General features: G+C 40.8%; 1 protein-coding gene across 3 annotated transcripts in view; it reads left to right on the forward strand.

Moving 5' to 3' along the window:
* NKAIN2 (sodium/potassium transporting ATPase interacting 2) overlaps positions 1-25,463 on the forward strand; it is a 538,479-nt gene that overhangs the window by 507,645 nt on the left and 5,371 nt on the right. For 2 of the 3 annotated variants that reach the window (XR_011336973.1, XM_069851804.1), the window contains exons 5-6: positions 5,696-5,756; positions 25,219-25,300. Coding sequence is in view for 2 of the 3 variants with exons in the window: in XM_069851804.1 (XP_069707905.1) it covers positions 5,696-5,756; positions 25,219-25,300 (143 nt within the window). In the remaining variant the exon portion in view is untranslated. Of the gene's footprint in view, positions 1-5,695; positions 5,757-25,218; positions 25,305-25,463 lie in introns of those variants that run through there. The other variant, XM_069851805.1, reaches the window with a different exon arrangement.

The raw sequence follows: 25,463 nt of genomic DNA on the forward strand, positions 1-25,463 counted from the left end.
AAATATCTCTCTCATCATTTCTGCTAAATAATAAGTATGATTTTCCTGAAAATCAATACACTGGAAGCTTTCCAGATAGCATTTCACTAGTTCTTCTGTTACTCATAATATACATATATACATCCAGCTTCTAAAATTCCATTTTGAAGAAACACTCTTCCTTTAAATTAACAACATCATGAAGACACTATATGTGCGTGCCTCCTGAATGCTCAAGAAATATGATTATACTGCATGTGAGTAAACATGTCATACCACATCTTTGCATTATAAAGTTCCTGGGACCAAAATTAACCTCTATGTAATTCTGTATTGTAATTTCTTGAATTAGATTGCTAAGATCTTAAAATCACAGTGTTTGTAGAATCCTGCAGAAGCTTAATAACAAAAAAAAAAAAAAAAAAGAAGCCTTGGCATTAGCTGTTTCAGAAGATACTATACCATCTTTCCATAAGAAAACAGGATAGGTTTGTGGTTTTTAAGCCTTAAGTCCATTTCTCCTGACAAAAATCAGTTATAGAATAAAACGCTTTTATTCAGTGCAGCCAAGACCATGTGCTGTTACCATAAACCTTAACTCATTCATCTTCATCTTGAGCCTTCTCCTCATCATCTTACCCAGCTCAGATCTTACCTACTTCTTGTTTTTTCTTCCTTGCTGTCATTCTTTTGTTTCAGGTGTCCAGCTTAGTAAAGATAATCCCTAATAATTGTCATTATAAATACTGCTTTAAAGAGGGAAAGGTGGGGACCTTGGCCAAGAATGATGGGGTTTCACATTATAGCTTTTTTTCCCAGCTCTGGTGCTATTTGCAGTGTATGAAAACATTCATCTTTATAAAAGAAGTGAGAAAAAATAGCAAGACAAAATCTGATCAATACTAATTCTTACTAAGTTTGATCACAGCACTTGACATTTTGAGCAAGCCTGGAAGTACACTCACAGAAAATTCAGGATCTGCCAAGAGTCTCTAGCAGTGTAGTAGGACACTGATGACTTGCATAGGGAATATTCTGTCACCTTGTTTGTTTGCCTTATATGGCTATAATAAGGCAATCAGATGCATTAACATAATTACATAATTAATCTCATTGCCAGATCTTCAGTAGAGCTGTTATATTGCTGATTTATTTTAGGCTTTTGCTTGCCTTTGTTTTTTCCTTGGCAGAAGGAATAATGGCTTTATGAGGGTGTTTATAGATGAAAAAAGTCTAAACAAAATTTTATAAGTGTTTGAGATCATCGTATATAAAAATGGTCATCAGACACCATCAAAGTAACACCCAAGGAGTTAGTGCAGGGATGAGCAATGTGTCATTTTCAGGAAGAGCAGCGTTCATTTATACTCTCACATGGACATATCAGGGAAAGTGGTAAAAAGATTTTTCAAGCTGCAGAAAATGAGGTTCATAAAAATGTGCATTCACTAAACACTATATGTATAAATGAGCAGGAGTGTTGTTAACAGCTCCTTCTCCTCTGGAGGCCTGTACTACAGCATTAAAATGTGAATGGGACAGATGTAGACACCTAATCTGGATGGCTCAGGGATCCAGAACCAACCTTCTGTTCATTGAACCTATTTCTTTTTATTGCTACATGGTTTATAAAAATACACTTGGTTAATTAAAAAAGGGGGGGCGGGAGGTGAAAGTGAACAAGTGTTTTCAAGCTACCTTTCCTACTCTTAAACTGATTTTCTGAGATAGTCAAACTCCTTCTCATCTATAAATATGAGGACTCGTTCTATTCTTTCTCACATAAGACAAAAATCTTCCTGAGGTACTGAATCAGGAAGACTCTGCTCTGTGAGATTCTCATATTGCACTCAATACTGGTGTGTTTAAGGGCTTTCCAGGAATATGTTGAGCAATGTGACTAACCTGTATCATTTGAGTTTGGTTTTTTCCTCATATTTTTCTCCAGAGAGGAATGTGTTCAGTGGAGTCTTTGATTCGTAATTTATTTTATTTATTTAGTCCTATACATAGGTACATTGCAGTGTATTTTCCTCAGAAATCAAGGTCAAAGAAGCGTGTCTTGCTCTACAACAAAAGCTGCAAATTTTGTGGCAAATTGTGTGAGCGCCCTTCATCAGTGTGGGAATTCATGAACTGTTTTGTCTGACTGGTCCCCAGGATAGCTCTGCTATGAATAGATGAACTGCATCCCCTTCCTACAAGAAGTTTGAGTCCTCTGGAGAGGAAGAATGTTTCTGATCTCCATCCCAGACATCTCTGTAGTCACCACGGGTTCAGGCCATTTAGCATCCTCAGAGTAAAAACTGACACTTTCTGTTCTGGACCTCAGCTCTGAGCATGTGCCCTCTGCTGCTGATGCAATCACAAGGCAAATCTTGAATGTTTCTCACTGGACCAGAACAGATAAATTGCTTGGTTAAAGAGAAAAAAAAAACACCAAAAAACTAATGTGATGTTCAAATTGAAACAAAATTATTATGTGTACCAAGCAAAGGGTTGGATAAATGTGGGAGAAGGGGAAATTTATTGTATGAACTCTGATTATGACATGGGAAACAAACTTTCATTTGTATTTGGAATAGATCAATTTCTACTTTTAAGATACTCTTAGTCCACAAGCTCATCTGATGAAATACTGTAGGATTTGTTTTTATATAGATTCATAGAATGGTTTGAAGGGACCTTGAAGATCATCTAATTCCGACCCCCCTGCCATGGGCAGGGACACCTCCCACCAGACCAGGCTGCCCAAAGCCCCATCTAACCTGGCCTTGAACACCTCCAAGAATGGGGCAGCCACAGCTTCCCTGGGCAGCCTGGGCCAGTGCCTCACCACTCTCATTGTGAAGAAATTCCTCCCTATGTCTAGTCTAAATCTTCCTCTCTCCGATTTGTAGCCATTTCCCCTAATACTATCACTACACACTTTCGTAAAAAGACCCTCCCCAGCTTCCTTGTTGGTCCCCTTCAGGTACTGGAAGGTCACTATAAGGTCTTCTCAGAGCCTTCTCTTCTCCAGGCTGAACAACCCCAACTCTTTCAGCCTGTCCTCATACAGGAGGGGCTCCAGCCCTGTGATCATATTTGTAGCCCTCCTCTGGACCCATTCCAACAGCTCCATATCCTTCTTATGTTAAGGATTCCAGAACTGGACACAATACTTCAGGCAAGATCTCACAAGAGAGAGACCTCGATCTGCTGGCTACTGATACTGTTGGCCTTCTGGGCTGTGAGTGTGCATTGCCAGCTCACATCAATTTTCTCATCAATCTGCTTTCAAACACATCATGCTTTAGCATAGCTTCTAGGATGATCTGTTCCATGATCTTCCCAGGCACAGAGGTGAGGCTGACAGGTCAGTAGTTCTCAGGGTCATCTTTTCTACCTTTTTTAAAAATGGGGACAATCAAATGAGTTCCCGACACATTTAAGGAATGCAGCTGAATATAATTAAAAGATCAGTTGTAAGCGCAGTTTGTGATAGAGTTTGTTTGCTGTGCTTTATCAGAGATGATTAGCTAATAACGTGATCATGTGGTGCTTTAGCAGGTAGTAAAGTATTGAACTCTATTACAGGAAAAGCTTTACCGCTGCAGTCACCTACTAGAGAGGCAACTATTCAGCGATCTTGTATTTGATGGTCTGTAAAAAGAGAACAGAGAAACTATTAAGCCAAGGTTCACATCCAAGAATGGAATCATTAATGGACAACCATTCTGGGCCTAACTCATTGCTGAATCAAACATGATGTAATGTCATTGAGGTCAATGATGTTATGCAGGGCATAGGTCAGTGGAGCAAATTAAACGTCTGTCCGGAAGACAAGAAACCAAAGGCAAGAGTCATCCAAAAAAAATCAGAGAAGAAATGCCGATATTAGCTGAATGCCACTGTTCTTGATCCCCTGTATTCTTTGTGTCCAGTGGTGAATATTTCATCCTTCCCAGGTGTAAAAACTTTCCAGCAGCACTATAAGGCAGATTTACAATAAATGACAAAATTAATTATTTAGTTCTGTTGTAATGCAGTTTCTAGGCTCCCAACAGGAATTTAAACACTTAGCAGACAACATCTGTGCTGGCTACAGCATGATCACTACATCAAGTTTTGATCTCTTCAGAAAAGTCTTGGCTGGCCATTTTTTTTTATTTAGCTGTCTCTTAGCCATACAGATGTTAGAAGCTAGCATTTGCAGGTATGGAGAGCTTTCTACATAGAAAATGGAGAGAAATACCAGAAATATCTGTTTAAGAGCTGGAGTAAATTAGATACCACCACTTCAGGTATGAAGACACTAGGAAACAGAACAGATTTATTTGCTTTCATGTATACAGGTAATATTAAGGTTTCATTGTAGGTGTGCCTTGGATTAATGAAAAAAAAATCTATTTGTGCTGACCAGCATTCATAATAGTACATGATCTTCTCTCAGATTTCACCCTTTTTACTGTCTGATTACTTTGTCTGAAATTAAATTCATCGTGTCCCTCAAACAGAGATTATTTTTGCACCATGCACACTAAAAGCTCAGTCCTGGCTGGAGCCTTTAGAGACTTTTATTATCCTTAAAAGAACTAATTCCCAAAGTCTACAACTCATGAAAGGATGTCTGGGATGTGTCCTGTACAGATTAACACATTTAGACAGCAGGGCTCACTTTTCACTGCAAAGGCATCAAATGACATGAATTCTTTTGACATCCTACTATGCAAACTTCCATGATGAGCTAAAAGATGAAAAACAGTTTGTTGGCAATCAGTAGAGAAAATTCTGCAGACCTGCATGTAATAGAAGCCATGTAAAGCATGCAACACGTGGCACATGCTGCTGCTACAGTATGTGTTCTGTTGCTCCTGGGTATAACTTCTCAGAGGTAACAGAACTTGGTAGAAGGATTACCAGAGGGCTCTCATGATACTTGCCCCGTGGCATGTGTGATATTGACTGTTTATTCCCTTTTTTTATTTTTTCAGGTGATAGTGCAAAATAAGCAATCTGCCATGGTCCTCAAGAACCACTCTAGCTTTTCACTTTTGTTACAGCTTGTTGCTTCTGTTTGCAATTCACTTCTGGACATGCTCTGAGCAGAGGAATGAAGGGAACAAGATACAAATTTGCCAGTTGCAACATGAGACACCAATGTAAACACATCCAGACCTTTCCAAAGTGTTAGACATGTCTTGAGGCTTAGGGGCTATTGCAGATATGGGAACAAGTCCCACTAATCCACAGCCCTAATTTCAACTGATAAAACATCACTATAAAGCTGGTTTACAAGTGCACTGAATTCACCCTCAGTTTAGCTGGCAAGGTTCTGGAAGAACACAGAATTCTGCTGGAGGATCATGTTTTGTTGGATAACAAATCTGATTTTGACAGAAATATTTACATTTTCAGTGGCTAAAAGTCCATCCATTCAACCACCCATTTGGTTTTCTATTTTACAATAATTAAAAAGAAGCCAGTTTGGTAACAAACATTTTCTGATAAAATTCTGAATGTTTTATAGAAGGGTGTGTTTTTCAAGAAAGATGCTAAGTACCTCTAACTATTTCCAATTAAAACTACCAAATTGTTGTGAAGAACTATCATTACCTCATCAAACAGTCTGGTGAATTTTGTTATTTCTGTTTCTGTTGCTGCCTTTCTAAAAGCAACTCTTGTTTTTCTATTGTATTTGTTTTATATCTAACACTATTACATTTTATTTCAGCTGGCGGGCTTCATCTATGCCTGTTATGTTGTGAAATGTATTACTGAAGAAGAGGACAGCTGTAAGTACTAAAGCTTTATTATGTACAAAATGAATTCTTTTTTGCTTTTTAATCACCCTTCTACTATGCCGGCTCTTGCTGACTTCAACCTAAATGCATTGTTATACTTAAGCCAGAACACGCTTTCTGTCCATCCTTCTTGATTTAAAATTGCAAGAGCCTGAAAGACAAAGGATTCATGAAATGCAGCTTAAAAAATGCATACTCTTTTCTTCTGCAATTTTTATCCTTATATCACTTTTGAAATAGAAAATAAAAAAGCAAAAATCCCAGATGGCACATACAACATTTCTTTCCCCCTTATTCCAGATTGTTATTAACTATCCTCACAGTAATAGGTCACCACTGAGGGTATAGCTCTTCTGTGTCAACTTGTGTGTTGCAAAAGCACTTCTGGCCAAAAAAAAAAAAAAAAAGTAGTTTTATACCAATGCAGGACCTTCATTTATGAGAGATGAAACTGTGGAGATCATCTTTGTTCCTGCTACTCCCAAGGTACAATTACAAGGAGGAAAACTATTTCATACAGATGTATATTTTTATTTCTTCAGCTTATTTACATCAATATAAGCCTGTTGAGCAGAATTTCCTCTTATTACATGCTAAAGAGACAAACCCTTTCATTTTTTCTCTACTCCAACCTTGGTTTTTTAAAAAGGGCCACTGCAACATTTCAGTACATCTTGGGATTCATACTAAAGCACTTTAGAAACGACTACCAGAGCTACATGGAACTTTGATAAAATATACATGAATCCTACAGAGAGTTCTGCAATAGGAAGCTAGAGGGGTTTTATTTGATAAAGAGTACTGCTAGGGATGGTGGGGGTTCCTTTGTGTGTTCTTCTGCATAGAAAAATGGCTGTAGCCCTTTAATCTACTGGCAATACATTGCCACTGTGAGCCATCAAGTCGAGATTCAGAGCCAAAATCAAACCATACCTCAGAGATCTTTCTGACTACACTTGTTTCAGTTGTCATTGTGTAACTGTGGAAGCGAGGAAGGCATAAGTGTAATAAGAGTCTAAGACAGATGTGGAGCAGGGGTATGTCTTTTTAGGGAACGACCCCGTCATACTGCTTCATTCTACTCTCCTGTTAAGTGCATTCACTATCCACAGAGCAAGAGAGTGATTCCTTGACCCCAAATGAATTCCCATTTAATACCATTCTGCCCTCTCTTCTAAGGTCTTTTTTTGTTGTTTTTTTCACTCTTCTGTAATGCTTTAGGGCATGATATAAGTAAAAAACAAGGAAGGGACTTTTGAATTGTCTCACTGAACAAGTACAGAAGTCAGAGCATGTTTGAGAGATCTCTCCCATGATCTGTAAAGTGGCATTCCTGGCAGCAAAGTGCTGCAGCCAATATGGTATTGTTTTCTGCTCACTCTCTGCAAGAGATCCCTGCTGTTCAGAAGTCACAGACTGCCATGCTTCTTCGAATCTTTCTTGTCATCACCATGCTTATTTTGAGGCTTTTATTACTTTGTAATACACCTCAGTCAGGCCTCTTCTTCCAGCCAAAGAGTCATCTCATCCATTTGTGGGCAACCTTATGAGGTACCAGGGAAAATCCCCACCCAAAACAACAAAGCCTGCACAAGCTCAGGCACTGCAGCTTCATCTCTTGTGAGGTTTGGAAACATGGCTAGAAAAAAAAGGGAAAAGGGAACTTCTGTGGCTGAGTCCTCCCAACACTACAAAAATGCTCAGATCAGATTTGGCCCCTAAAGGTACCGTAAAATTAAAGCAGCTTTTTTAAAGAGAATGCATTTAGCAGAGACTAAGAACGACTCTAGTCCTGTCTCTGCTCAGACATCCACTCTGACATGTGCTGAGCACTCACTGTGACAGCCAGGGGCTGCAGTCTGTACAGATACCCCCTGCTTAGGTTTAATTTTAAATTCTTTTATTTCCATTTAGATGAATTTTCTTGCCTTTTCCCTCCCTTTTGGCAACACATCAGTCTATGGTGCTGCTCTAAGAAGCAATGTATCCCTTATGAATGCCATGTTACTTGGTATTTATGCTCCAGAGGAAGATACTTAGGCATAATTTCCTCAGTACATTCACAGATGGGATCATCTCATGCAGACTGAGTGAGTGCAAGGGTGAAAATCTTTAGGACAAGAGTAAAATGTCCCAGAGCCACTGTTAGGGCTTTCAGCAGAGGCAAGTCCATGGTTTGAGGTCACTTCCGAACCCCTAGTTGTGTTTCTCTTTCAACTCTTCTACTTTTCCAGTTCCTCAATCTTGCATGCTGCTATGGGCAAGCTCTGAGGCACAGAAGGGTGAAGGCCCTCCTCTGGTCCATGGTGTGCTCCTTCTTCCAGACTTTCTGGATATCTAGCTTAGATGTTGCCCACCAACTCCTCCCCAGCACTCATACCTGGCAAGGTGTGAGTTTGGGCTTGTGCTTGCATGGAGCTTAGCAGCTGGTGTTCCCTCTCTGTGTTAAATGCTGCTGTCCCTTTAACAATCCCCATATTCACAGATATCACAGGAGAAATCTAGTTCTCTTGTTTTCAGGACCACCCATGCCTATGAAAATAGTATACCTTGCTGCCAATCACAGAGGACCATAAAGGTAATCACATTAGATCACACCAAAGGAGCATTTAGCACCAAGTCCTGTCTTATGTGACAGAGTCAGTACAAAAAGTCAACAGAAAAAGCTGGGTTTTAATCACAATGGACGTGGTGAACACCCATGCACTCAATTCAGAGTCATAGAATCACATAATCAGAAATTCAATTTCTTTTGCTTTGTTAATGGCTCAGGGGAGCAACAGCAGTGAGAAGTCAAAGCAGCAGAAACACTGGGCCTCGTAGGACTGGGAAGCAAGGCATGAGACTAGAGAAAAACTCATGCAACCTCCAAGAGCCAGACAGGGGTATATCCCAGATTTTAACCAGAAGGATGTATCAACACTGCTTAGGAGCAGAGAAGGTACTTAATCTTCTATTGGCACAGAGCCTCAACTGTAGAAACACAATCAAGTTACTCTTAAGCTGCTTCAGCTGAATTAGGTTTGCTCACAGAGTAATTGGAACAAGCTGAAAGAATTACTATTTCTCCCTTCTTTATGCAGAGTTTATTAAGAGAACAAATGAGTAAGGGTAGAATTAAGCAAACATTTCAGGAAGATTAACCTGCTCCAACCTCACTAAAGGATTAGGAATGGAACAATACAGTGATCAAATCAGGGTCATAACTAGGGCTGAATCAGCAGGTCTAGAGGATTTAATTACTCACACACCAAATAAAGCCAGCAGCAGGCCCTCTAAATCAAAGCACAAGTCCATGCTACCTTTCATGAGAACAATCTATTTTGGGTTAATTCTACATCGAAGATTAAAGAGGAAGCTGCTTTCCTTCCTAGTACAATCCCAAGCAGTGCTCTAACACTTGAGCGTACCAAAGACAAGCTGCAGCTCCGATCTCCAAGGGTCAGACAAAAGTGGCTGCTCTTGTCAGTGGTTTGGTGCTCCCAAACGTCCCTTCTACATCCTGTTCCCTGTGGTTGTGCAGGGTGGAGGAACTCTGAGGTTTGAAGCACCTCGGGTCTCCATCTGGGAAAAATGAGGTAGAAATGGTACCTAGCAGGGCTGCTATTGACTCAACGCTCTCCTCCACTATTGCCACTGGTATGCGTAAGCCATTGTCATTCTTATATCATTACCATTATTATCTGCAGCAATTAAAAATAAAGCACGGAAATGTCAGTAACAATCATTACTTGGAAGCATCAGTGGCTGTAAACTTATTGGAGCTCCTCATTTGTTTTCCAAAATTTTATTAGGCCTGCATTTTTCAAAGGCTGCACATTATTTTTAATAACATTGAAATGTTCGTTTAATGTGCATTTCCTTACTAGCAATTTGGCTCCCTGCTATAAGCTATTACTGCCTTACTAAAAGAAAATGCAATGTATTTTTGAAAATGTTATTAAATATACAGATATTTCATGGAAAATTCTGGAATGTGAGCTATATAGCAGCATCCATCTGTGGCTTTTTTTCTGTAAGCAATTAAAAAAGAAACCTGGGTTACTTAAGTGGAAATTCCACACTCATCTTGCAGGTTGTCTTGAGGGAAAAGTGACTGGCTTGTTCTTAGAAGGACAGCTCTGTCTGGGAAGGAACCCCAGCATGGAGACATCAATTCAATCTGTTCCCCACAGTGAAATTTCAGTCCAGAAAGCTTCCTTGCAGACCCAGAAATGCCATTTACCTAACATAACACAATGCCAAGGCAATGAGAGAATAAATGCGACCTCTCTGACTGTTCCTTGAGTAGCATGAGTACAACCTTTGCACAATCTTATACTAGCAGGGATCCGACTTGCACATACACAGTCTTCTTTTCTCTTGGCATTATTTCCAGGTAAACTGCAAAGCAACAGAAGTTGCAAGTGAGTTAAATAGATTTTTGCTGCATATTCCCTTGAGCCCAGCTTTTGAGGATGTCTGGCACAGAAGTAAAGCTCGAGATGACACTTTAAAATGGTTTCACACACCCCATAAAAGCTTGAATTCAAAATCATAGCTGAATTACTGAAAATGCTCAGAAAGACAATACCCCAAATAGCGGATATCTATAGGTGAGCAATACAGCACAGCAACTATGTGCCAAACAACAATCCACTCTGACATCTTAAGCCTGATCTTGGAAGTATGAAGGTGATGACAAAGATTTTATTTTAAAACAATACTAAATCCATTAGTTGTGAGAAGTGTGAAATTTTGGCAAACATATGGGATAGATAGAAAAACCTTTTATTTTTAGCTCTGTTACAGGCTGCTGTCCACCTCTGGGCAGGATATTTAACCCCTCCATATTTCTCTTTCCCATATTTATAATGGGAAATAATGACAGGGACAAACTCACAGGCATGTTGCTTCATACCTTTGAGCTTCTATGATGAAAAGCACTATTGAAGTGCACGATACGCTCAGGTACCACTTTATTTCTGTGCCAAATGCTTTTCACAATCTGCTTGGCGAGACATTACAGAGAAATAATACCTTAGCTTCAAACCCTGCTTAAAAATATCTAAAACAAAGAGAAGAGAAACTGGTAGCAAATGTTCAGCTATTAATTCTGCTTCTTTTTTTGCCTTCTCATTTTCTTGTGAATATGGCTGTAAATTCTGAAACTACCAGGGCAGGAGAAAGAAGAAGGAAGTAGAAAGTAAGGCTGAGTGAGATGACTGAAGATGACTGCAAATGTATTTCTGCATCAAGGCTGGGCTTGAATGCTTCTCTAGAGGTTCTCGTCCTAGGCAACCTGGCAAGTCCCTTCTCCCCCAGCTGAAAGGCAACACCACAGCTGCTGTACAAGCTGCAGCCCTACCAGTGCAGCATTACCAGTTCCACTTATGTATCACAGCACAAGATAGTAGGTAACAGGTCTATCCAGCCCAATATTTGATACCCAGCAATACGAACATCTGCTCCTACTCCCATATCTGTTTGCCACAAAGACATATAAGAACACAGCAAGTTTGTCATTCCCCAAAAATCCTGAACAGTAATTTGCAGTTCAGGGACTTACTTAGCCAGAAGTGTTCTCATTGTATTTCTTTGCCCATAATGATCTTTTTCTCCTGAAAGTGTACTTCTGGGTTTGAACATTTTTATCAAACACAGCCTCCCAGAAGGAGTTCCAGCCCCTCAGCTATACATTTTATTAGTTTCACACCTACCATTTGTGTAATGCATCCTGCAGCTTTCTCTGGAAAACAGTGGTCATTCAATCTTCACCTTTTCCATCTTCACCTTTTACATGCTGCTACAGGTTTTATAGATCATCAACTGCTTCCCACAGCCTGTGCAGGAATATTACAGAACTTGTGATCATTTTTTTGGTACGTGGGAGAGGGTTTCTAAACTGTTGAACAGCTCATTCATGAATGAAAATTCAACGAACAGGCTACAAGAGCTGAAGTTATAGCTTGTTTTTGCTCAGCTGCACTCACCAATTTACAGCCTGTGGCTAAATTAGAAGATTTTTCCATTTACTTGTTTCATTTAGTGTGGTGACTGCTACATGAACTAAGTAAACCAATGGGAGGGAAATGTGATGCTTTCAGCTGTCAAAATGTTGATGGAAGTGTGGAGGGAGAGAAGCCTTTAAAGTCCCATGGTACTTCCTCATGCTTGTCAACCTAAAGAGAGCTGTCTTGGAGAGTCACAGTGCCACCAGGAACGTGTAGGAAATTCCTTGAGATGCATGTACAGCATCAACCTTTTAGACATATCAAAAGCTGGTGCCTGTGTCATTATTTCCAGGCATGTCCTGTCTTGGAAGGGACCTTTCAGAGAGCAGAAGGCTGGTGCTGATCATCTCATTCTCACTGGCACAAAGCACAGACACTCCACATCCCACAAGGCTTTCTTGATGTTTAGAAAGCACAGGCTGAAAATGCCTAAGCTATGGAGTCTGAGTCTGAAGCACAGCAGGGAAAGCCTATGGCAGGAAGATACAACAACTGAAACTGGCTGCATTTGAGATGCAAATGGACCTGAGCAGTCCAAGGTGTCATAGGATTTGGCAGACATTACACAGCCTGGTCTGTGATCATTTGGCACAGCACTGTGAGAGAGGAACAAACTTAAAGCTCAGAGGAGGTGCAGTTTGCTTAAATAATAGCGAGTAATTAGTCTGAAGACAAAATCAGCGATGACATTTTATAATTACAATTAATTTAAAGGTTAATTTCCTTTCGTGCTAAAATCTTATTTAAAACATTTACCAGGAAAGGAAATTAGGATGTTACTATCTAGATGCATAGAATGCTTCTGGGAATCTATGCCTATTATCACTAGAAAATTAGGTTAGATTCAAAGTGGGAATTTCAATTCATTTTAGTGTATAATAGATGGTGGTCAGAGCCTTGAGTCAGAAGGGTTGCTTAGGGTAGACTGTACGATTTACATTTTCTTTGTTTGTGGGATTAATTGCAAATGTTTCCAACAAAAGGGCTGAGTTTATACATGAACAAGCTTGACATGAAAAGAAAATTGGTTATGGATTGCTGACTTCGTAACTAATGAAGTTGATGTGCAAGGAATCCCTAGGAGACAGGGCTGTGGTATGAGGCAAATATGTAGATAAAATCACACGGCGGGAAATAGTTCTGTTGCTGACTCCATCTGTGATAGTCTCCTTCTCCCTCACTCTCTTCCCTGCCACTCCTCTTGCATTCATCACAGCCTCCTCTGGGGATTGTCAACTTCAAGTCTAAAAAATGTCTAAATAACATAATGTAGAGCTTGAAGGAAGTAACATTTTCATTCCAGCAGCTCATCACAATGGGATAGTGCTTAATAAAATCAATTCATTGTAACAGCCAGGGAAATATACTTACCTTGCATCAATTTTTTTAACTATTCAGTGCCCATGTTTTATCTCTTCAAGAAAGACAAGTTGCAGAAGTATTGGAAGAGATCCACTCATGTGAAAAGGGGAAGAAGTGTTAACAACTCTTTTACAAAGAAAGATACATTTCATATCACAGCATTTTGAAAACATTACTTGCCTTGTCATGAATTACTTGTTTCAGGAGAGGAACACAAAGAAGTCTGGATCATGAAACAATGCCCCACAAAGCAGCATCAAACCATTAGCAGAAATGAGGTAGTAAACAACAACAGTTCTGACCACAAAAGACGCAGATTAATTAAAGAGATACTCAGGTTGCTGCTGCAGCTGAGTAGGACATGTTCTTCCTTGCCACTGGGATGGTTTGACATTTAAAAATAAACAAAACTCATAGTCAAAGTCAGGAAAAATAAACAAAATCTAATACTCTCCACAAGCTGAAAATTTCATGGAAAATCGTTCCAGACAGACCACTGTGTTTTCCATTGGTGCCGGTGAAAGACACTATTTTGATATGAGTCATTTATTGCCCCTTTGCACTGAACGTGGAGGGTATTCTTTGGAGGCAGGTCCTCCTGTGCTGTGCCTGTGGGAGCATCTCCTCCTTTGCTCTCATGGAGGGAGGGCAGCTCATACCCCACCAAGCACGTGAAGCGGAGCCCACAGGCACCCCCTCCCCACTCCAGTTTCCCAGATTTGGGTGGCAGCTGGCTACCTCCCTGGGGGTTCAACACAGACAAGTGTGTGTAACAGACTAGGTTCTGGCTGGCCAAGCTCAGTTTGAACCAAAGGACAGCAAAGGAGTGTTGATGAACTGCTGTGGGTAGGCTAGGCTCATTAACCATTTCCAGTTACCTTGAAAAGGATAAGTGCTCACAGCTTCTTAGTGTCTTCCCCACTAAGACAGTCAATGGGAGCTCCTCATAGTTTCCTACATGCCTGGGACATAGCTTCGTACTAAATTATTTTTATCTTCATGCCTTCTGTTAAAGTTTTCCTTATTACTTTTCCATTTAAATATCTAGATAGGTCTTCATTAGCACTGGTTTGTTAACTTTCATAGATTTGGGCCTTAATTCTCCACTTAGTTACACCTACTAATGACTCTTTTTCTAATTTATTAGTGAGGTGGTCACACTTGAAGGCCACTACCCCAGGCATTTTCTTTTTTCTCCTCTTTTGTTTTTTCTTCTCTTTATTGCTTGCCCCTAGCAATGATCTGGCTAAGAACAATTTTTCATAATAATTCATTTGATAACTTCTATGATAATTCAGTCTAGCCCACATTTTCTTTAATTCTTAGAATTATCTATCAGTCAAAAACCATTTCAGAACTAGTGTGTTTTTTTGCTCTATACTTACTTAAGCATGGAAATCTGAAAGCAAACAGGTATTATCCAGCCATATCTGTGTCTGTCCAGTTTTGAAAACTAATGTATTCTTCAGACTATTAATGTTCCCATAGCTGAGTGGAGATTTTCTCACAGACTCTTTATGGAGCACTGGACAAGCCCCATCGCAGGCTTGGATAGGCTTTGCAAAGTCTCAGTCAAATGGCAGCTTACCTAACTGCAACCCTGTTTTGTGGTCTATAAGCTTGACAGGTGGCTTGCTGCATTTATAATATACAAAAGGTAGTGCTGACCATTTCAGGCCTCTCTTTCTCATTGCTGCATCTATGCTCCGGTAATTTCCTCCTGGCCGCTGGCTCTTGTTGTTGCCTGCCTTATCCCTGGTCTCTGTTTCTGCCTTCAGCTGCTGAAGCCTCAGTCGTGCCCCCCAGCCCTTGCTTAGTTACTCCTGGCTGATTTCATCCTGGCTTTTATCTGCTCAGTCACAACCCTTGCTCCCACCTCCCTGACACAGTTCCTGCTTCTGGCCAGCCCTGCCTTACTGAGGCATTTCTCCAGAGCATGGTCTTCCTAGCCTCCCACCCTGTGGCTCTGCTGCTCGCCAGATCCCTTGTCTGCCTGGGAGTCCAAGATGCATTTTAGCTTCTCTAATTTCTGGACTTCCAACATTGTTCATACTGGTGTTTTCTACTTGGTCCTCATTATAGGGAGTAACAGGCTGAGATCCTTGTCAGTACCTCTGTAAGGGTGGTGACACCAGGTGGTGCTTATCAGGTTGCACAAACCTGTGTAAGTCCCTAGTCCTACATCTTATCTCAGAAGGACTGAATGAAGAATAAGCCAGGGGATCATAGTATCATAGAATCATTCAGGTTGGAACAACAGAGGCAGAACTAGATACTGTGGGCCTTTGTCCAACAAGAAGCGTGATAGAGGAGAAGAATCTGGAGGAAAGGCCCCTGTGAAGTAAAAGCAACACAGAATAATTTTGACTATTATAAGAGTAAACAGCATGGAAACAGTGGCAGTGAGGCAGAATATGAGCTGAGAAACTCGACCAAAATTTGAGTAGAGGTATCCCTTTGCTGCTCCTGTGGACATCTTAGGACACAGAAATGCCATGAGTTTAGGGATTAAAAATCTGAGGTTTCAGTTGCACTTTGCAAGTGGAAGAGCTAAGAGCACTCACAGGCCATTACTGGCTGTTTGGCAGAAGTGCCTTTCATTGCGCTGCAAGAGCTGGACTGAGTGTCTAAGTCCTTATGCTGTTTCTGAACCTTTCCGTGCCAGCAGGAAGGACACAGCCTCACATGTTAGCAGATGCCATCCTTCCACCTGCTTCCCCAGAGCTTGACTTGATCTCATTTTGTGAGCCTAAATTGCTGTGCGTTCAGCACAAAGACCAATAATTTTTGATTATTATTGTAAACAAACTTTAATTGGATTGTATTCAAGAAACCTCCTCCTGTGTGCTATATTGTGGAACAGCCACCAGGCCGTGCTCATAGAATAAAAGGGCAGCAGTACTATAAAGTATTCGTAAATGTCTTCACCAAACAGTGAGATGGATAGAAAGATATTGGCAAAGCTGCAGGAGCAAGGATGTCCCCATATGTTCTTTTATAATTTTTTCCCACATGTCTTTTCCAAAGTTATTAAAACCAAGCTTAATTTTAATTCCCTCACTCTCAAAAGGAGAGAAACTCTTTGGAAATTTTACAAGTATGGAGGTCAAGCTGGCAGCGTATGGGCAGAATTTAGCTTTAGATATGCAAAAAAGATTTAGGTTCTACTTAGTGAAAAAACAATTATAAAATCAGTAGCAGGTTGCAGGGAGGAGTAGCCTAGACAGAGAGATGAGTTCTGCAGCTTTTGTCTCCTTAACTCCACATTTGGTGAGTTCAAAAAAAGGAACGATTGTGGTGTTTGACAATGAGAGCCCTGAGTAAATGTTACATCTCTGTCAACAGTTAGAAAGCCTTCCTTTTCAATGTGCAAAAATAATCTTTGGAAATTAAGTGGTTCACAGCCCAAGCCAAAGTTGACATCTGACTTATATCCTCAAGGAAAAGGCACCTAAGTATACAAGTGCCATTGTTCACTATAAGAGGTAGCAGAGAAGATTCAGGAGGAGTAACTAAGGGTTCTGGTTTTAGCCATGCTGAACTGGAATTGATGCTTAATTATCCATCAGTAAATATCATCGAGAAAAGCTGAGGTTTCAGTTTGTGTAGAAGGAGCAAAGTGACCACAAGCCAGCAGTCTGTGACACCTCAGAGGAACAACAATGGCAGAATACGTGTTTGCAAGTGTAACTACCCCATTTACAGGAGGTGGAGAAAAATAAAAGGCAGCACTTACTGCTCATTGGACTCCAGTAATGTGGCGGAAGGAGAACCACAAAGAGAGTACGTGTATGATGAGAGGAGAAAGGTCAGCACCTGCAGAGGAGAAAGCAGAGGCCAGAGAGGCAAAAGTTTCAGGAAGAAGAGATCAGCACCTGTGTGAAAGTTGGCTGGATGACTGTGGAGAGAACTGTGTGCATTGGGTCACTATTGTACAAATTTAGATAGCAAGAGGTGATCTGGTTTTAGTTCCAGATGCATGCAAGGGACGGAATACAAGATGTAGAATATTTTCTACAGAAATAGGGGAAAGTAGTTCCAGAAAGTGTTTGAAACCATGAAGAGAGAGAGAATGAGACAAGCAGGGATAGGGGTGGGGCTGATTTTTCTATGAAAGGAATTTACCTGTATTTGAAGTGGGAGGAAAATGTACAAAGAAAGGAATCAAGAGAAAGAGTTTGTCATAGGGACAAGCAGAAGTTTTCCGGGACGAAATTCCTGTGTCTAGTAAGAGAGAAGAGGAAATTAATTGGAAAAGAAGGAATGAAAAAGATAGGGAAGCTGAAGAAAGGAGAGCTACATTATCAGTTTTCTCATAGAAGAAATTGGAGAGATGGTGTGCAGAGAAACAAATGGAGATGGGAAGAGGGAAGCAGACGAGGAAGTGATGGGGGTATCTAGGATGGAACTAACGAAGCTGGAGGAGCAAAGCTGCTTCATCATGGAGATGGACACAGCGAAGGAGGAGAGAGGAATTAGTGACAGATGTCACCCTCATTACAGAAGTATTACCAAAGACATTTTCAGTTTTAAAGAAGGAGCCCTGGGCAGGAAGTAGATGTAGTAGTGAATGCGGGGGTGAGTGCTTGATAATAGGTTCACCACTCTGAAAGTCAGGGCCTCTTCCATCCATGAAGGGTAGGGATGAGATAATCAGCAAACAGTAGCAGCAAAAGAGCAAAGTAAGGAAAGGGTTTGAAAGCAGTCAAGAAGTCATCCATACTGTAAGTCACAGGTTGACCTAGTACATGGCTGTTTCCCAAGCTTTCCCTTTCTTTTTCTCTGCAGATAAAGCCACTTATCCTCCTCGTCATTCCTAAATTCTATATCCTTTCATGTCTAGTTTGCATTAATTTTTGTACAGCTATTAAAATGTAAGGAAAGGCATAGTGTCAGTCATGTTTCTATACATATATGCCCTAAATTACTCTTTAGGTCAGATCTTAAGTTATTGCAAGTTATCATTGTTTCAATTATGTCACTGAAGCTATGAATATATATATTAGCTATGAGCCTGAATCTTTATGTTTCAGTATTAATTACAGAGGACAATATCTTACAAAGGACAATTTCTGTGAGGAGAACAGTATCCAGTCTTCTGATTTCTATTCATTTTCTTTCCTTTTGCTTTCTTCAGGAAGATGTTATTGCTTTTATCCCACACTGTTTCCTTTCTCTTAATCCATCTGTTGATTTTATCAGTCCTATGTTTCTCAACGATAACTTTTTAGGAGTAATATCCACAACCATACTGACAGGGTGTTTTTTGTGCATCCCAGTTTAATGGACCCTCTATACATCACAAACTTCCAGAAATGAAAAAAATTATAAACCCATTTATGCCTCTCATCTTGTCCTGATATATACTGGAGACAGTGGAGACCTTGACGGTGAGCAGAAGCTGAAACTTCACATTCCTGTGGGAGCTTAGTAACAGGAAATATGTTCCTATTTTGAACCATATGTCCCTTTTGTGTTACAGTTGTAACCACAGTCATATGTTCTGAAGGGAAACAGAAGACCCAGTCTGTAGACCAGACCCATTACATAGGAAAGTCTGCTAGCTAACTGGGGCCTCGCTTAGAGATGTACAAAGAAAACTTCCAACTCTGGTCAGGCCCATGGATTATTATCCCCTGTTGACGTTCCAAGTAGGCAGTAACAAAATCCCAACAAGAAACCTGAGGGCAATTAAAAGGGACTTCAGGGGCTTGGGATGTATGGCGAAAAGATTGGGTGCACAGGTAGTATCCTCTTCTGCCTTTCCAACTACAGGGAATGATGAGGGAAGGAGTAGGAAGAGCCAGGAAATAAATACCTGTCTCTTAACCTGGTGTGAGGAGCAAAATTTTGGGTTCTTCGATCATGGGTTGGCTTGCACGTCACCAGGATGTCTGTCAAAGGATGAGGTACATTTTTCCACAAGGGGAAAAAGGATACTTACCAAGAAGCTAGCAGAGCTCATTAACAGAGCTTTAAACCAGGTATGAAGGGGGAGGGTGACAAAACCAGGCTTGATAGAAAAAAGCCTGGGAATGACACTCCACTGTCTGAGGAATGGTGTGCTGGTGAGGACCTTTATTCTGCCACCTCAGAGGAAATGGGGGATAGTACTTCAAATGACAGCAAAGATGTAAAGATCATTGATGGGTGAGAAAATTCAGAGAGTAGTTGCTTAGGAATTAAGACTATTCCCCTCAGGAGTGCAGCGGGATCAACAGCCCAGCTGAAGTGCATCTATACCAATGCATGCAGCATGGGCAATAAACAAGAGTAAATAGGAGTTATTGTAAGGCAAGAATACCCAGACGGAGATCCGTGACAAGTGCTGTCCCTCAGGGGTCCCTACTGGGACCAGTGCTGTTTAATATCTTCATCAATGATATAGACAGAGAGATTGAGTGCACCCTCAGCAGGTTTGCAGATGACACCAAGATGAATGGTGCAGTTGCCAGGCTGGAAGGACGGGATGTCATCTAGAGGGACCTGGACAAGCTGAAGAAGTGGTCCTGTGAGAACCTCATGAATTTCAACAAGACCAAGTGTGAGGTCCTGCACCTGGGCTGGGGCAATCCGTAGTTTCAGTACAGGTTGGGGGATGATGTGATGGAGAGCACCCCTGTAGAGAAGGGCTTGGGGGTGCTAGTTGATGAGAAGCTCAACATGAGCCGGCAATGTGTGCTCACAGCCCAGAAGGCCATCCGTGTCCTGGGTTGCATCTAAAGAAGCATGACCAGCAGGTCGAGGGAGGTGATTCTGACCCTCTATTCCTCTCTTGTGAGACCCCATCTGGAGTACTATGTCCTGTTCTAGAATCCTCAACATAAGAATTATATGGAACTGTTGGAACAGGTTCAGAGGAGGGCTGCAAGGATGATCTGAGGGCTGGAGCCCCTCCCATATGAGAACAGGCTGAGAGAGTTGGGGTTGTTCAGCCCAGAGAAAAGAAGACCCCGACGAGACCTTATAGTGACCTTCCAGTACCTGAAGTGGGCAACAAGAAAGCTGGGGAGGGACTTTTTACAAAGGCATAGCGATAGGATTAGGGGAAATGGCTACAAATTGGAGAGGGAAAGATTTAAGACTTAAGGAGGAAATTCTTCACAATGCGAGTGGTGAAGCACTGGCACTTCACAGAGAAGTTGTGAACGTCTTCCCCCTGGAGGTGTTCAAGGCCAGGTTGGATGGGGCCTTGGGCAACCTGATCTAGTGGGAGGTGTCCCTGCCCATGGCAGCCAGGTTGGAATTAGATGGTCTTTAAGATCCCTTCCAATCCAAACTATTCTATGATTCTAAGAAAACTATAATACAATTGCCATCACGGAAACATGGTGGGATGACACACATAATTGGAGTATTGCTATGCTGCTAATGTTGGCTGTAAAATCTTCAGGCAGGATAGGCAAGGAAGGAGACATGGTGGGATAACCCTCTATGTTAGAGAGTGTACCCTTGAGCTTAATGATAGTGATGACAGGGCTGAGTGCCTACGGGTAAAAATCAGCAGAGCACCTAATAAGGCAGATGTCACGGCGGGAGTCTGCTATAGACCACCCAGCCAGGAAGAAGAGGCTGATGAGTTATCCTAGAAGCAACTGGGAGAAGTCTCACGCTAACTAGCCCTTGTGTTTGTGGGAGGCATTAACTTACCAGATGTCTGCTGGAGGTATAATACAGAAGAGAGGAAACAGTCTAGAAGGTTCCTGGAGTGCACAGAAGACAACTTCCTGACACAACTGCTGAGTGTGCCAACTAGGCAAGGTGCCCTGACAGACCTGCTGTTTGTGAACAGAGAAGGACTTGTGGGAGATGTGACAGCTGGAGGACACCTGGGGCATAGCAATCACAAGATGATAGAATTCTCAGATCTAGAATTAAGGAGGGGGTCAGTAGAACAGCCACCTTGGACTTCCGGAGGGCAGACTTTGTACTGTTCAAAAAGCTGGTTGATAAAGTTCCATGGGAGACAGTCCTTAAGGACAAAGGAGCCCAAGTGTGCCCAGGTAGTCAATAGCATCTTGGCCTCTGCCAGAAACAGCATGGCCAGCAGGACCAGGGAAGAAATTCTGCCCCTGTACTCAGCACTGGTGAGGCTGCACTTCAAATACTGTGCTCAGTTTTGAGCCCCTCACAACAGAAAGACATCGAGGTCCTGGAACATGTCCAAGGAAGAGCAAAGAAGCTGGTGAAGGGGCTGGAGAATAAGTCTTACCAGGGATAGCTGAAGTAACAGGGGTTTTTTAGCCTGGTGAAGAGACCTTATCACTGTCTACAACTACCTGAAAGGAGGTTGTAGAGAGGTGGGTGTTGGTCTCTTCGCCCAAGTGATAGGTAATAGGATGAAAGGAAATGGCCTCAGGCTTCACCAGGAGAGGTTCAGATTGGACATTAGGAAAAATCTCTTCACTGAAAGGGCTATCAGGCACTGGAACAGGCTGACCAGCAAGGTCGTTGACTCATCATCACTGGAGGTATTTAAAAGACGGGTAGATTGAGTGCTTAGGGATATGATTTAGTAGTGGACAGGTATGGTTGGGCTTGATGATCTCAAAGGTTTTATCCAACCTAGTGATTGTATGAATCTCTGATTCTATGATATGCCTGACAAGCCCCTTAACATCAGAAAAGGAAGAAAATACTCAGGCTGAATTTCTTATAACACATTTTACAGATAAATTATACTGCTATTATACGATTCAAGTCCAGCACTTAATATTTCATAGGAATGAGATTCTGTGTTTGTTTGTAGAGGCACATGTGCTTTTGCTAAGGCAAAACATGACAAAAGAGCCACTTCTGATAACAGTGACATGTAAGATGAATGTAAAATAGAGTGGTCAAAAATGCATTTGATGGATGAGGTCAAGGATGGAAGCCTCTGTAGCGATTCGGCTAATGAGCCCTGTTTTATTCATCTCTTGTTACTGCTGCCAGAAATGTATTAGATGTATGACACTTTTAGTGACCTTTCAGGCACAGCCAGGATAAAGTGCCTGCAGAAAGGGTAGTATTTTGCATGCTTTAGGAAACTAGCTCAGAGTCCACAGGGAGCTTTTAGCAGAGTCTGGCCACTGCAGGCTTTGTAGTGCTGTGAAACTGCCACCATCAAGAAAACTTGCTACAAAGAAATTACTGAAATCCTTTTGTATTGGAGTTCACTTTCTATTACCTACATTCACCTACCTTGCAAAGTGTGTTGTTGCATATAAGAAGCCATTGTATGCCTACAATAAGGTCACAGTGATACACTCTGCCCTTAATTCATTTGCTCTACTCACGCGGGAACTTCAACTGTCAGTTGAATGCAGGAATGTCTCGACAAGCTTGCGTTGTTTGTCACTCGACAATCTGGTTTGTTAACACTCAGTATTTACTCTGTGCTTACACTGCGCAACAGGGCAAAGATGCAATGCATGCAGATACTTGGTGTGCATCTTTCATGCACACAAAATGAATTTTATTCAAAAAATCTTTAACACATTGGCTTAGATTTTTGAAAATAACCCTAAAAACACCCTCAAGAGCTTTTGCCCCACGAATGCAAAACAGATTATTTATGCCTGCAGCCTTCTAGTAATAGTTTACCAGTTGCCTGAAGGGTCTTGGGAAGTACAGAAGAAATGCAAAGCCAGACAAATACAGATAAAGCAACATCCATAAAGTGACATGGGTTGACACAGGTGAAATACTCATTCCAGCTCAGGTATTTTTTGATTTGTGTTGTCAGAGGTCAGGACTGAGAAGAAAAGGAAAACTGGGCAGAAGAACAGCAAACCATCGCTATAGCACAGACATGTCCATTTTTTTTGCTGCAGTCTTTATATTTGAATAAGAGGGGTTTTATTTCCACCCAGCCTGGTACTTCACTTAACAGTATTCTTACCTGTGCCTATAAACTTAATATGCTTCTGAAGACATGATCATATTGTAAAAAAGTTATTCTGATGATTACATACAGTGAGTACGTAGGAAGCAACAAATGGCATTTATCTTGATTTTAGCAAGATTTTGACCTAAAGAAAGGTTTGTAAGCAGGCCAGGAAAGCACTGACCAGATGCAGTCATCATAGTTTGCATGCAGAATTGTTGTTTAAAACTGTATTTGAAATTTAGTTATCAACCAGATGGGATGACATTTCAGATGGAATCTCATTGGGACCTCAACTAGGGGAATAATTCTTTTCATTATTTTTGTTAACAGCAAGGGTGATAGAGGAGACAGCATTTGTAAAAATTTCAGATGAAACCAGACTGAGCAGGGTATGATCACTTGTAAAGATAGGATTAGAAGTCAAAATGATCTTGAGAAGTAGCTTGAAACAAAGATTAAATTCAATACACACAAGTGCAAAAGAACTCCTGTGCAGAATAATCAACCAAATGTCTTCAGATGAAATATGGACTACTCGGCTACATTATAGTTAGCGTCAAAACATAAAGATCTGATTATTAAGCATTTATATGATGCTGTTAAGAAAAGAAAAATGGAAAAGAGAGATAGCATGAAATACTTTTTAAAAATGCTTAAAATCAGTTATGAAAGAAAGAATATAGCTCATTGTTCTTCATATCCATAGGGAGAAAAGACTAAAATGTAGTTAAGGTAAAAGTAGTTAATTTGCAGGAAATTTTATTTAAATTACATATTAAGAAGTTAAGCACAGGGAAAGGCAACACAAACAGACTACAGAACCTTCTTCATTAGAGATATCAGGGATTAATTTAGTCAAACATCATTCTAGGATAGCAGTATACTTATCTCTGCAGGAACCATTCTTGCCAGGGAAGAAAGTGGGTGACAGCTTCAACATGTCTGTGGTTGCAATGGAGACCGTGCTGTACTGGTCCAGTCTGATGTTTTGGTGCCTTTTTTCTTGAAAAGTAAATGGTGGACAGAGGGGTACAGGAATTTCATTTTGTAACATGTCTGGAATGCGAGTGACCACATTGATAAGTTTGGAACTCATTGAGGGGTGTGTAAAATAACCTCACAAATGCAAATTTTATGGACTCCAAGTACTGCGAAAGTTCTCAAACCAAGGATTATAAATTTACATTTCATGAGTGTTGATCCATGAGAAGCTACCCTCTATCAAAGAGCCTTTTTCTTCTTTTGGTTTTAATGTGCACAGAGTCACCCTGTTGGTAGCAGTGCCCAGACCTGTGAAAAATGTACTTCCATAACTGAACTGCTTGGCCTTTTTCTATCAAAGTAAAGTGAATTTCACATCTGCTATGTAACAGAGAATATTTCAAGGGTGAGAACTGCCTACAAATAAACCCCGAAAGCCAACAGCTGAGTCTGTTGTTGCAAAAGGAGAAAAAGGTACATTTTTACCTGTGTAAAGAAAGTGTTATGGCAGAGAAGCAGGGTGTCAGGCTCAGATGAGATTCAATTGCTCTGGAAATTGTTTAAAATAAATATAAGAAGACAATCGGGAACTGACAGTGGTGTGAACTAATAAGTAACTCCCACCCCACAACCTTCCTACAGACCTCCAGCTCCTAGAGAGAAATACTGGGTTCCTTAGATCTGTGAAGCCTCATCTCCAAAGCTCAGACAAATTGTTCTAATCCTTGGTTCGTGCATTTCAACCCAAATGTCAAAGCAGGGAGTCAGAGAAATTTTTGTCGCTCAGACAGAGTCAGATCAATGTGCTCTTTCCTCTACATCATTGAACCACAATATGACAGCAATACAGACACAGTAATCACAGTCAGAAGCAATATATTCATGCTAATAAATAAATGGATTTCAGTATTTCTAACATCTGAATAGCACGTTGTTTTGTACTCCAGTGAGGTGGTCTACTTGAAAGAGAGGGATGTGTAGTTATTTCTCATAGATAGCAGTTATAAATCCCTCATTTGCTTTCTTTGAATTTAAAATTAATTTTATTTTTAAATTTATGAAGAGTCTTTGCCTTTCTCTATTTTTTTTTTACCTTTTTTCTTCATCTCCACAATTATCTGGTCTAATTTTAACAGATTATTAGGTAGCTCATCAAAAATAATCTGTGTGCTGGGTGGCTCTTGAATGATACTGTCTATCATTTCTGAAAAGATTTTGCTAATGAGAGTAATTTTCCCCCTTTCAGTTGATTTCATAGGTGGATTTGACTCTTACGGCTATCAAGGTCCACAGAAGACATCTCATTTACAGCTACAGCCCATGTATATGTAAGTACTTAACTTCTGAGAAATTCTGCAGAATGTCAAGCTGGCACTAAAGGATCATTAAGCTGAAAGATGATGTGACTTAAAAATTCAGAGTAGGCAGAAGCCTTTTCTGACAGAGCTACACTTAAGCACCAACATTACTCTTCTGTTGGATTATAATGAT

This window comes from Phaenicophaeus curvirostris, chromosome 2 (genome assembly GCF_032191515.1).
Source record: "Phaenicophaeus curvirostris isolate KB17595 chromosome 2, BPBGC_Pcur_1.0, whole genome shotgun sequence".
NCBI lineage: Eukaryota > Metazoa > Chordata > Aves > Cuculiformes > Cuculidae > Phaenicophaeus > Phaenicophaeus curvirostris.